This window comes from Nipponia nippon, unplaced genomic scaffold (genome assembly GCF_047370975.1).
Source record: "Nipponia nippon isolate SJK-2023a ecotype South Korea unplaced genomic scaffold, ASM4737097v1 scaffold_8, whole genome shotgun sequence".
NCBI lineage: Eukaryota > Metazoa > Chordata > Aves > Pelecaniformes > Threskiornithidae > Nipponia > Nipponia nippon.
In genome coordinates this window covers 51,838,602-51,852,177 of record NW_028262402.1, presented here as the reverse complement: position 1 = coordinate 51,852,177, position 13,576 = coordinate 51,838,602, and the positions used below count along the sequence as shown (strand labels likewise).

At 38.8% G+C, this 13,576-nt stretch overlaps 2 protein-coding genes across 13 annotated transcripts in view; both read right to left on the bottom strand.

The window, feature by feature from the left end:
* CMYA5 (cardiomyopathy associated 5) overlaps positions 1–804 on the bottom strand; it is a 54,550-nt gene extending 53,746 nt beyond the window's left edge. For all 4 annotated transcript variants that reach the window (XR_015700960.1, XR_015700961.1, XM_087741700.1 and 1 more), the window contains exon 1: positions 576–804. Coding sequence is in view for 2 of the 4 variants with exons in the window: in XM_087741700.1 (XP_087597826.1) it covers positions 576–736 (161 nt within the window). In the remaining 2 variants the exon portion in view is untranslated. The remainder of the gene's footprint in view (positions 1–575) is intronic.
* Positions 805–1,470: 666 nt separating this feature from the next.
* The window catches only part of TENT2 (terminal nucleotidyltransferase 2), a 54,640-nt gene continuing 42,534 nt past the window's right edge, over positions 1,471–13,576 (bottom strand). For 5 of the 9 annotated variants that reach the window (XM_087741499.1, XM_087741498.1, XM_087741500.1 and 2 more), the window contains 3 exons: positions 13,485–13,576; positions 8,981–9,046; positions 1,471–7,153 (listed from right to left, as the gene is read on the bottom strand). In XM_087741499.1, coding sequence (XP_087597625.1) covers positions 7,041–7,153; positions 8,981–9,046; positions 13,485–13,576 — 271 coding nt within the window. In that variant the 3' untranslated portion in view covers positions 1,471–7,040. Of the gene's footprint in view, positions 7,154–8,966; positions 9,047–13,484 lie in introns of those variants that run through there. The other 4 variants (XM_087741501.1, XM_087741502.1, XR_015700945.1 and 1 more) reach the window with 3 other exon arrangements.

Genomic DNA, 13,576 nt, shown 5'->3' with positions numbered 1-13,576 from the left:
CGAAGTGATACAGTATTCCTTATCGCACCCCAAAAATCAGCCATACAAATCATGATGGGTGGTGGTGAGCACGTACAACAAGTTTTTCCTTTCTTGGGGAAGAAGAGACTGAAGATGGAGGGACAAGCAGGAAGGGAGAAAGGGCCATAAAAAGGAACAAATTTCAATGTGCCGTTATAATCTTTGACCATTTTCTCCCTGACAAGCAAATCTGCAGAGCATTTAAGATCGATATGTGACGGAGAGTCAGCCAGAGAGGGAGGAGCAGAGGGACATGCCACTTGAGCTGGCACGCCAGAGGATCTTTAAATAGAAAAGCTTTCAGGGAACTCAGGGCAGGCGGTTACTGCACAAAACTTAATTACAGCCATACACATCCGAAACACCCCCCAATAACAACCTTCCCCCCCTCCCCCTCCCCCCCCCCCCCCCTTTTATCTGCAGCAATTGGGGAAGGGAAGGGGGAAAGGCACTAAAACCAGCACCAGGCCCCAATCCTGGCATCCCCCCGGCTTGTGCTTTGGGATGAAGCTGCCAGCTCCCCCCGAGGCTGTAAGTCCCTGGGGAGGCAGTACCTGTTAGTCAGCTCCTCTGCTTCCCCTGCGTCCATAGCCTCCTCCTCCTCCTCCTCCTCTTCTTCCTCCTCCTCCTCTTCTTCTTCCTCTTCTTCTTCATCCTCTACAAAGGACGAGGTCTCAGACGCCCTGTCGCACTCGGCGCCACGGTACCCCTCCATGCCCTTCCCAGCTCAGGCCCTCGCCGGTGATTTTTACCCCCGACCCTGTCCTCCCCAGGGTTGCCTGAAGCAACTGTCATCCCCAGCAGCTCTCGCTTCTCCTGACTCAGGGCAGTCTTTAAATAGAAGGCAGCGAAGTTACAGCGCCGAGTCGCTGCTGTCCTACCCTGGGTCCTAGCACCATCCGGGTGCCAGGGCACGTGGCAAAACCCGACAACCATCTCTCTGGCTGCTTGCCCCCTTGGCCAGCCCGCCGCTGCCAACAGGCTGTTTTTACAACGGAGACGGGGCAGGTGGGCAGGGGCAGGGAGGAAGGGGCTGGGGGCCCAGGGGACCTTCCCAAGCCACCTCTAGGGAATTTGGGGTGGACGGCACAGATGAAGCAGGAGAGTTTTCTTCTGGACCCCAAAAAAGGTGCATTTCGCATGTTCAGAAGCAAGTTCCACCCCTGAGCACACTGGGGGACCCAGAGTGCCTCAAATCTGAGCTAGAGAGGTCAAATACAATTACTAGCGGATGAGCCTAGGACACACGCCTTTAGCAATTAATACCGTACTGTAAGAGGTATCAGATGCACTGTAGTTTTTAACAACACACAGGGGATATATTTGAACCCCCAAATTTGTCGACGTGTTAAATCACAGGACATTTCAAATTTCCTCTTTGAGTGGACTTGAACCAGTTTTAATCTAAAGCAAAGACAAACTACATTACCATGTCGGGTTTAGGCACGTTTACCCTTTATTGTTCTGCATTTAACAAAAATGCAGTGCTTTTCACAGAAAAAAATGGAAATATTTCCAAGCTGTACTAGCCAAAATAATGACTTTTTTTCACTGTTTTTTAGAAGAGGTGGAGAAGCACTGAAACTCTGATTCTGAATAAAGAACTTCCAAGTTATTCCAGGTATAAAACATTGTATACACAGTATAACTCTAATCCCATTTTTTTTCTTTTTTCCTTTTTTGTTTTTGTTCTTCATATAAACAGCTGGTTATAAATCAATCAGCAAACTCTTCCTTGTACACAGAAACACTCAAGCAGGTATTTCTGAGTACAAGCTCTCTCTGCAATACTAAATCAAAATTCTACTAGTAGATTCACTTGAAGTAAAATATTTCCGAAATAGTACATACAAATAAAATCTGTCTGCTCTCTTGACCCACCCACTGAGGTACACAATTTACAAGGTCAGAATATAATTTCTCAAAGAAGTGTACTTGAAACAGATACTGACTTAAACTCCAGATTTTATCATGAGCACAGAGACAGTGTACACAGCACAGTGAAATTTAAGGTAGAGAACTTCACATTCTTTACACATGGAAGACAAGAGCATTGCAGTCTTCTAGAAATGCTTATATATGCAGCATAAATATAACAAGTTTTGATTCAGTCTTCAGCACAGCAAGAGCAAGGTGAGAACCCTTTTACCAGAACCCCTTCAAATTATTTCCAGACCTAATGGTCTCCCTTCTGTACTTCTGACAACTGAATTTGACCTGTAAGTTGACCAAAATAGCATATTCTTTCATGCTCTTCCTACAAGCATCATACTGGGTAAAATCAATGAGGGAAAGATTTATATCAAAATACAAAAGGATTAGAGAAAACAAGACAAACATAACAAAAACAAACACTACAATATACACGTGACATAACCCAGATTAAGTAGAGTCCATTAAATCACGAGTGGCATTCTCTGATGGACTTAAATTTAACACAAAATATACTGTGAATTGAGTCCAGTGACCCAAGTTCAGGTAAAGCATTGGTTTCAAATAAACATTCGGGACAGTATTCACAAACACTAACTTCAGGTTATCCACAAATCGTCTTGCACCCTTTTATCATGGCTGCCCATTTCTCCCAAATAACTATGTGACCCTTCAATTTAAGTCTTTAAATTGGTTTCTGTTGAATTCTTTGTAAGGGATTTCTTAAAAATAACCTCTCATACTGTCAGAACACCTTAAGGTACAGGGAGTACACTTACACAATCACATTTTAGGAGAAGTGAGAGCAAGAGAGCTAGAAGAGAAACTTCAAGTTTCACAGTATACAGCCTATGCCAGTTCTGGCACTACTGCTACTGAACGGGAAGCTCTTGCTAACGTTCAGTCCTCCCATACGCCTCTGAGCCTGTTAATTAAAAGCACTGCTAGAAGACTAAAGAGAGTTCCTAAAATCCTAGAAGAGACAGTAGTAATTTCTGACATTATATAAAGTGAGAAATAACAGGCAAACCCAATGCCAAAATGAGTAGTCAAAACTAGTCCTAAAATAACAAACAGAGCTGAACTAAAGCATTTTTATTTCAAGGAGGTCAGAAGCCTCAGAGAAGGCTTGCACACATGCTGAACCCTTGGTCAGCCATGAAAAACAACATTTACCAAAGGCCTCTCAGAAAAGTTTCCTGCTAGGGTGTACGCCAAGGGATAGGTGTGTGTGTGGCTTTTATTTTTAAGTTGAGGAGAAGGGAAAACTTCACACTAACGCTAAGATTTATGATAGCCATTAGTGGATTTCTCGCTCTGGATACCTGCCCAGAGTAGAGGAAAATCCAGGTCATTAAACCTCTGAACAACTTCAGACTATGCAGAACTAAATCCAAAGTTAGTTAAAGTTCAGCTCCTACTCACTCTCCCCAAACCATTTATTTTGTGGTATTTTATCTGAAGTTTTCTGACAAAAGTTGCGGCCCACCATTTAACAAATAGCATTATGTTCACTCATCATCCTTCCAGTTGTCCGGCACTTCCATGGAAAGTGGTGCTGCTCTTGTTTGCCTTGACAGGAGAATAATACCCGACATCCGGTGAAATTTGTTTTCCAAAGCTCTAAGATTATTTTTTAATATGTGAGAGCACTGCCACTTTCCATGCTTTTGCCAGATTACCCACTAGCTTCTTTTGCGATAAGCTAAACCAGGTCACTGCACCTTGCTTAGCTAATGCAGAAAATTACTGGGGAGTTTTCTGTTGTTAGAAAGGATGCAACAAGCAAGCTTATCCCCAAGCTGTTGGGGAAAACTACAATCTAGACTTTATATTTCTGATTATAAATGTAGATTATCAGAAGTACATAAACTTGAGAAAAAAGTTCTTTTGAAAGACACAGGCCATTGTGGTTACAGATCTTGGCTTGTATTAAAAAGATCACTAAGTTGGTGGGTCAATTTTTACAGATTTGCACGGAGGTACCACAATTTTTTTAACTCTCCATTTTAAAACAGCTGGGAAGAGGCAATTTCAAACATAAAGCAGTAATTTAAGGTGTGATGTATTGATATCCTGCAGAAAGTGAAAATTTTCCACTGAGCACAACTACGAACCACCAGTGCTCTGGGAAAGGAATTTGGGAGGGAGCTGAAAGATATGGAAGTGTTTAAGTAATGAACCGTGGAAAACTAACGGCTATACCCTTGAAGAAGAGCTAACGGATTGATAAAAGGGAGTATCTTGGCGCCAAAGACTGGATGGTGGCCAGCGGAGCATGAAGTCTGATAAAACTGCAGTAACTGGGCGAAAGCTAAATGCAGCGAGGGGAGATCGTGACCACCGACTCAATTCAGGACCAAAAAGACTTGCCCCCACACCTGAGAGGGGCGTGCGTGCTAATCTACATAGCAAGCGAGGCTGATTTAAATATAGTAAACCAAGAGTGTATGAAATGTTAATCACGTATCATTAAGTGTAAATTTGGGTGGGTTTATACTAATCATGTAGCAGGATAAATATGCCGTAGTTTTTTATGAAGGTGCTGCTAGATTTGTAGAACTGCCACCTAGCATCCATCTTTGTGCAAATATGAGAGGAATAAAATACCTCAGGTCTGTGTGTTAACTGGCGTCTGCACACCAGGTGAATGACCCCACATTTGGGATAACGATATGATGACACCTTAGGTGATGCAATGCAAGCTCATATGACATAGATATGCATAAAGTTTTGTGCCTCGCATCCAGCTCACTTGAAACACATTTTTGCCAAGTTTGAACATGTATGACTGTTGTGGTTTAACCTGGCAGGCAGCTGAACACCACACAGCTGTTCACTCCCTCGCCCTCTCCCCAGAGGGGGGGGGGGGGGGGTAAAAAAAAAAAAAAAAAGAAAAATTCATGGGTTGAGATGACAGTTTAATAGGACAGAAAAGGAAGGGAAGATAATAATGATAAAAGAATATACAAAATAAGTGATGTATAATGCAATTTCTCACCACCCACTGACTGAATCCCAGCCAACTCCTGAGCAACAGTTCCCCCACGGCCAACTCCCCCCAGTTTATATACTGAGTTATACACTAAGCATGATGTCATATGGTAGAGAATATCCCTTTCGCCACTTGGGCCAACTGTCCTGGCTGTGCCCCCTCCTAGCTTCTCGCTGGCAGGGCATGAGATGCTGAAAAGTCCTTGACCAATGTAAGCACTGCTCAGCAACAACTAAAACATCAGTGTGTTATCAACATTATTCTCATACTAAATCCAAAACACAGGACTATACCAGCTACTAGGAGGGAAAAAAATTAACTGTATCCCAGCTGAAGCCAGGACAATATCCCTTCTTAGTTATCCTATGTTGGGAAAGTTTTACATTTTCTAGACAAAGAGGTAGCCAGCACCTTTTCTAAAAAAAGGGCAGCCCTCCCTGCCCCCCAAAATCCATCTAGAGCTTGTAAAGCATCTTTGAATCCAAACATCATCCTGTACTAGAAACTTGTGCTTCCATTTTACATAAAGCAGGTCAAAGTGAATGTCTCACTGAGACCAAGTCTACTATCTTACAAAGATGAGGGGGAAGGGCAGTGAAGAGGAATATATGCATAGAGGAAGAACATTTCAGTGGATTGCTAGAGTCGGATTAAAACTGAAAGACTGTTTAAATTGCAGAAGGAAGCTGTTTTAAGAAGCAAGCCAAAATCTTACATGGACTAGATCACAATGAAGTGTTTAGTGAGTAACCTCACAGCAGGCAAATAGTTTACAGTTTCTAGAACTTCCAAATTGTAAAACTTGAAATAAATTAGAACTTAAAAGTTTGCACAAGAAGAGATAATGCCTGTTATTTCACACAGTTATAAGGGTTTTCACAATCTCATTAGAGACAGCAATAAATGAAACTTTTACCTGTACACAGATGCAGCACAGGATAGCCACATAGAAGTTTATGATTTGCAACAGGGGCCTTACCTTTACAGAGCATTTCCTTTTCTACTTAATTATAGGAAATATTTTAAATATGCAGTACAAAATAACATAAACTGGAAAAATAAGCTGTATCTTCCATATACAAAATTTATTTCACTGGACACCATACAAAATAGTAAACTTAAAAAATGAACATACCAATTTGACATCAATGGTAAATACAGTTTTAACAATAATTGGTCATCAATAACAAATATGTGAGAGGCACAAATTGTGCTACAGCAGGTCCAAAAGAGGGTTCACAACTTTTTTTTGGAAAAGCTAAAATTTTCAAGACTACATATTTAAATTCAATTTACAGTAGCTGACCAATTTACAAATATTTACAGAGAATCAAAACAGAAGCCCAGCTTATTATAGCAGTGGTACAGTTGTGGGGTGTTTTGGTTTGGTTGGTTTTTTTTTTTTTTTTCGCCCCCTCCAAAGCAGACAACACTACTACTTCAAATATGCAAAAGGAAGCACTAAAAAGTATCTTGCCTACTCTGTGTGAATATGAAGCATTTATGCATATTGATTTGTCCTTTTTTATTTCAACTTCTTTGTAGTAGAACTGTTGCTTGAAAATTCCAGTTTAGCTTACAGTTCTTGACATCCAGAATACTACAAACCATAATCTAGTTTAATTTTCATAAGTTGTTGCTTGTTGTTCCATGTAAAAGGGAAATAAAACTGGAAAGTGCCAAGTTGAGAAAAAGTGCTTACTGCAATTATGCAGGTGTAAAGCACGGGCTGTCTGTTCATCACGAAGTGGATACTGTGCGCCATGTTTTAAGGATATAGGCAGACTTGCATGTTGTTTAGCTCTGAATTAATGATTACACAGATTATGGAAACAAGAAGTCAGTATATTCCCATACATTCCTTAAAGTGGATTTATTCTTGTGGTTTGCTGTTTGAGTTTCTTCTAGAAGTCAACAATGCAATCATTTTCAGAAAACACATCTTTGAATGAACAGCTGTATTAACAAATGTCGATAATAAAATATGCAATCTTTCTTATAAACATTTCCTTAACAAAAGTTTATAGAGAAAAAAACATGTCATAAAAAAACATAGGGTAACTTCCTCTTGATTTTGATACTGTTCTTTATTTCAGCAGGATCCAATAAGAAGAAAGTGAAAAAAGTTGGTTATCTTTTCTGTATGGTTGATCTTAAAGGTAATATACAGTTCAGGTCTTTCTTGTCTCGTAATATCTGCCAAGACTGGGGAAAAAAGTACAAGGTTTTAAAAGGCTAAATATCTTTGCCATTAATACTTAAATACCATTGTAAGCAGTAAGCCTCACAGATCCACAAAAATAAGGTTGGTATTTTTCCCCTTCTTGAGAAGAGAGGGGCTTTGGTTTTGTTTTTTAAAGGAAGAAAAAAAAATCTAAAGGTACATAAAATGCAATGAACTATTGAGGAAGGTACAGCCTTTCAAGAAGAGAATGGATTTGAGGAGACTGAGATGTTAACATTATACAAGCGTTACACTGATATTCTGACTGCAAAATAATTGTATCAAATTCACACATGTCAAAGTTCCTGATACAAGATGTTGTATTCTGACATTTCCAGAACTTAATTTTGTCTTTAAAATAGGTTATTTCAAATTTCTCCTGTATTCTAGTGTGAATTCCAGGACACATCTGTCAGGCTATGAACCTGCAAATAACTGCAGTGACCCTCCTGTCTTTACACAGAATTCATTTAAACCACAATGTGCAATGAAAACCATGGGAAGAATAATCTCTGAAGGGCAATGAGACAAACAGATTCCTTAAGCTTCTTAAAAAAAATGCAAGATATTAATAAGTACTTGCAGTTTTAAGCAACTGTCATTCCTTTTGGTTCCTAGTAAAGAGGAAATTTTTTCAGGGCCATAACATGCTAGTATACAGGCTTCCAGACATCTAGGATCAAACAACTGCTTTTACATTTTTCAGAAAACCACACAGGTTTGAAACCAATTTTTTAATTGAAAACTCTGAAAAAAAGTTCACTCTGATTTCACAGAACAGCCCAAACTACTTTGAAAACCACTGCTTCAGCAGATTCACAAAATCAAATATTTTATGTAAAAGCATGTGAACAGTTCAGCATTTTATATGCTAACATGGTTAAATAGAAGGAAACTGACATTTCTGAACAGAATTACAAAGCAAAAAAGTTATCCTTTTCTGACTAAGGCAACACCTTACAGCATTTGTTTTATTACAAGTATCTGGCCCTCAAGATACTTAAGGACTTGATTAACTGGAGTAAACAGAAGCCTCCAATGACAGCGTAACAGGGGAGTCTAACTGGTTAAAGCTGGAAGCCAGTTCTGCACACTAATCCCCAGTCATAACTACATTATGAATAGTCAGAGAGCTCATAAAACTAGAATTTCCAAATGCAATGTCTATGATAGGAGACAAGCATAAAAGAGTTGGTAGCAAGGATTTTTAGAAAAAGAAGGTTTAACCAAGGCCTAAATCTCTGCTTGCTTCAAAGTGTCCTTGCCTCCTCCACTGACTGGAAAAGTGAAAGCTCTAGTTTGAACTACTCATGTTCTAAAATTATGAGTATGGTCTCCCTAAAGAAAAGTACCAATTTAATGCAGTGGTCAAAAACCAGCAGAAAACCATCGGTGGCAACATTTATAAAAAAGGGATAGTAAGAAGTATAAAACTTTATTTATTACCAGTCAAATTCCTGAAGGAAGAAATACTGACTGAAGATAAAGTTGTAATTCTAAAGCTATTAACTATCATTAGAGTTTTACACACACAAGAAAATGTAAGACAAAGGGTTTACTATTCCAAGTACCCATTTCAACTGAAGTCTGATGTTTAATGGCAGACATTAATAAATACTTACTAAATAATTTTCTATAATTTTTTTTAAAAATACATGTCTATTATTTATATAGTACAAAGCATAAAAATATTCATAACACAAAATCAGAAACAGTGGGGTTCAATGACTAGCATTTGTATAACTATCTTGAAAACCAAAGTGACCGGAAAAATTAAATGAGATTACTTTTTACCTTCAGAAATTCACCTTTGATAATATCAAACTTCTGTTTTTCATGTACAGCTCTAGCAGTGTTTGTCCCATCAAAAGGCTCTGCAAGATCAAACACAAACATTAAGTGTTAAGAAAACCTAGAGCCAGGCTGTCTTCACTGAGCAATCAATCAGACAAAACCCAGAGGAGTCAATACATCATTGCTTCCCAAGAGCATTTTGAGTGGCTGATTCTACTTTGCTTCTCAATCTTTATTTCTACATAATATTTATAAAAAAAAAAAAAAAAAAAGCCCCAGACCCTGAATGGTCTAATGGTATGTAATACATAATAAAGTCAGGTTATTGTATCTATGGAAGCACGCTATGATTGTGCTGAATTTATGCATCAGCAATTATTTGTTACTGCTTAATAGTCTGAGATGACATATCAGAATATGATTTTGCATATTAAAATGTTTTGAAAATTACTACACATGCACCTCTTGGAACTGTTCACTTTAGATTCATCTCATTTAACAGCTTCTCAGTGAAATACAGGGAGTACAGTAAAATATTTACTAGAAATTTTTGTATAAGATGTATCAACTGCTGTAAAAATATATTTTTATCCGTTCATACCTATTCTACAATATCTATTCATAACTTAACAATTTGGGTCTTCTACCTTCTAACAGACTACATATTTATGTGATGTTTTTCCTTTTTTTTTTGCTAACATACTTTGAAACTTTTTTTTAATTGAAGGATTAAAAAAAGTACTCCTTGCTACTTATGGGGTTGCCAACATTAAAGCAATAGATACTAAAAAATTATGATGCAGAGACTATGCATTACAATGTGCTACAAAACAGATTTTATATCTTTTTTGCCTTACCAGAGAACTGCTTAATTAACATGGTATATTTCACACTGGCAGAATGTATGGAAGTCCTTAAGGGCCACAGAACCCCAGAAGTATATGCCTGATCAGGTAGCTTTTTTGTTTAGTTGGTTATGAATTGCTTTTATTCAGATAGGGACATATGGTAAAATAGAGCATTAAACAGACATCAGAAGGGCTTATGCCATTATGGATACCGGGACTTCAAATGTGGAACATGCTCCAGGGCATTGGGTTTTTATTTCTGCAAGTTACTTAAATTCACAAAAATTGTTTCATGCAATAGATGTTGTATTTAGTAGGTTTCTAAAAGACTTCTCTTCAAACTACCTATAGAGTTTTCAGTGGATGTTTACAGGCAGATTTATTTTACTTTAGAATGCATCATACATTTACATTGGAACAAAAAAAAATTACAATCAAATAAAAAAAGGTACATAGTCCTCTAAAGTCAGTCACATAATTTGACATAGTGACCTACTGCCACTAAGAATTCCATGTCCCTTACCATGTGAAGCAGTACGGCATTTCTTCTGTGCATCTTAAACATGATGTTAACTGTTCCTTTAATGTTAGGACCTTTATGTACTTTATGGTGAATCAAGAGATACATATTTTTTTTAAAGTAACAAGACCAAAGCTGTACAATCTTCTGAAACCATCAGTGGGAAAAAGGTACTTTAGTCACAAAAGCTGACTCACACCTTCCCTTTATTCTTCCTGAATATTTACTGACTGTCAAAAGACAAACTCATTCCCTGGAGCACAGCAAGAATAATTTTGCAATCAGCTACTATTTACACCACTACATTTTCTAACCATCAAGACAGTGAGAGTCCTTCATAAGTTATTTTGTTCACACACAGGGATGATAAAAGAAAAAAAGGGATACAACTTCAACAATGATGCTTGAGGGAAAGGCTAAAGGTGATCATCTTTCCAAATGAAAATATAAGAAATCATAAAACTTCAGAACTGCTGCAAACCAAGTGCTGAGGAATTATTTTTAGAATTATTTTTAACATGTGGATCTGAAAGATTTAGAAGTACAAGCATGAATCAGGTGCAGCTTAGACAGCTTCTGATCCAGTTTCCCTAGCCAACTATCAATTTAATTGTCTCACAAAATGGCCATATTTTGAGCTTTTCCAAACTGTGTCTTTTTCAACAGGACAGTGTATGATATTATTTTATATAGACAAGATTTAAACTGAAACCAGAATACTCGCTAGCAATTTAGACCTTCTGACAAGGAACGTTCACAAATATTAGCTAAAGCTGTGTTCTCTGTTTCCCCATAATGGTAATAGCCTGCCAGATTTTTAACTGCCTGGGAAGAGCATTTCTATTGTATTTGTTTCTCTAACAGCAGAAATACAACTGAGAATCAGTCTTAAGGCCAATAAAAATTAAAACAGAACACAATTTTTTCTTTGAGCAAGCCTCAATACACTGCTACATGCAGAAATATGGCAACTTGCAGGCATAGACTTGTGTTATCTATCAACAAACCTATTTAAAGTATTAAGAAATATGTGCAATGATACCAATTACTGAAATTTTGGTCCACTAACTCGAAAAACTGACAAAGACTTGGAAACCAGAATATGTTGACACATTTAGCTAGCTTTTAAAAGCTTCTTCTCAAAGTACACAGTTGTTTATCAGTGTACTTTGTTAAACTAGTTCAGCTTAACAGCTGTTATAAACATGAATCCTACTTTAAGTTGAAATAGAATATTTAATTATTCCCTTCCAATTTAGAAGTAGAAACTTGGTATGTGAAGCTAAAACCCACTCTTAGTAAAGTCCTGAAGCACATTGCAACAGGAAGGAATCAGATGTGCCACCTGTAGATAACTTTGCTTTTTTAATAGTGCAAATGTGAGATGCACTCTTAAGGCAAAGTTGCATGCAATCAAGCCCATTTAATACAAATTCTAAAATGCCTATTTTGCATGCTGATATCTATTTTCCAACCTGACAGAAAGAAAACCTAATTATTCAACCACTTTGTAAGGTCATAAAAAAACCTGTGAGCTTGAAACACACAGCCTGCCCGCAACACAGCGGATCAGCATCATGTGACAGCAGCAGGCACAGCTGCCCAGCATTCCCACCTCCCACATTCAGACCAGAGCCCTGGCAATGCCTGCACTGTGCCATTGTGAATCATTTCAGCTGTGCAGATACTCTAATTCTCACATTTCTCAACTCTGACACTGCAGAGCCAAGTGTGCAGTCATCTTTCAGTGTATTTCTTCCCCTATGACTGGTAGTTGATTTTTTCCCCAAGAAGTCCAATACAGAACAGGAATCCCATTACGTGGCTTCATGCTGCCATCCATACATGGCCAAGTTGGTGAGGTCTGGGCCACAGAACAGCTCACTTCACCAGTAGGTAACGATTCTCTGCACAGAGCAGCACAAATGCAGGAAATTATGTGTGCGCACACGTGGGCGCACTCGCACCCCCAGCAGTCTCAAGGAATGTCTGTCCAGCCACAGGACTTCTGCCTTATCTCCCTGCTCCCCCAGCAAAATTTTCCCAGTCTCTAACAACTCTTTCCATACGATTTAGCTCCTGTCGAAGTTCTATTCCCCTTTTATCCTAAAACTTCAAGCCTTGATATCCTGATCCTAATAGCCTCCATTTATTTACATCTGGGGCCTAGGCCACCTCTCCCATTTCAAACCGTCCCTCTTCACCACAGTGTCCTAAACCACCTACTTCTAATTCAGCTCCCATTCCACTTTGGCTCCTTACCCACGGTCCCTTGTCCAACCAATTCCCCTTCACCTACAGCATTCTGATTCTCACCCCCCTTTCTTATCTCTTTGTGTTAACTATTACCAGTTACGCAGCACCCTTCCCTGCTTCTCTTCATTCTCCTACCATCTCAATGGTCTGTTATCTTCTCTTTCCCTGGTCCAAGCTTCATCTCCTACACATGCTAACTGTTCATCTTCTCCATGTAGATTCCCCACAGCTGTTGAAAGGCATCAAGAGCACATGAAGCCGGTTCCCTCTATGGTGCTATGGCCCAGCTCAGCCTGCACTAAGAAGGCTGAGACCTGCAACTCCAAAAGGTAGCCTGGGTTTACTCTCCAGTTCTGGAGGACATCACAGAGTCTCTGAGAAACTGTACATGCACAAGCCAGCCAAAAATAATAGCCACAAGGGGACTGACATATGCATAATCTAGTCACTGCTAGGACTTGGGATGCCAGAGCATTTCTGGAACAAAGAATATTCTTAAAGTGGAATTGGAATATGTGCCCGCTGTGTTTCCCCAGAAGCTCAATCTTGGCAAAACTGACAACTATGTTTTAGAGCAGGAAAACACACACTACTGTCATAAAGTCCATTCCTTGTCCAAGTCCTAATCCCTATTCCAAAAGTAACAGGGCAATGAGTGCTCTTGAAGAAAAGGTCAGGAGAACTATTTTTAAACAGTATAGAACTTAAAGCTTCCTTCTCAAATGTTCTTGGCAGGACTGTTTCCAAAACTATTTACATTGGTTAAACGTAATTTTCTACATAAATATGTTACACGTGTGCATTATTAAAACTCAACCAAGGTAAAGTCTAATTGACAGATTTATGTATTTAGTGTCTTAGCAGTTAAAATGATAATGCAGCTTTACATTTTACCTTCTACACAAATAAATTTGTTTCTCCATTCAATACCATCAGGTCTTGGAATAGCTTTGGCCTCACGAACTGAAATCATTTGATGGCTCCAA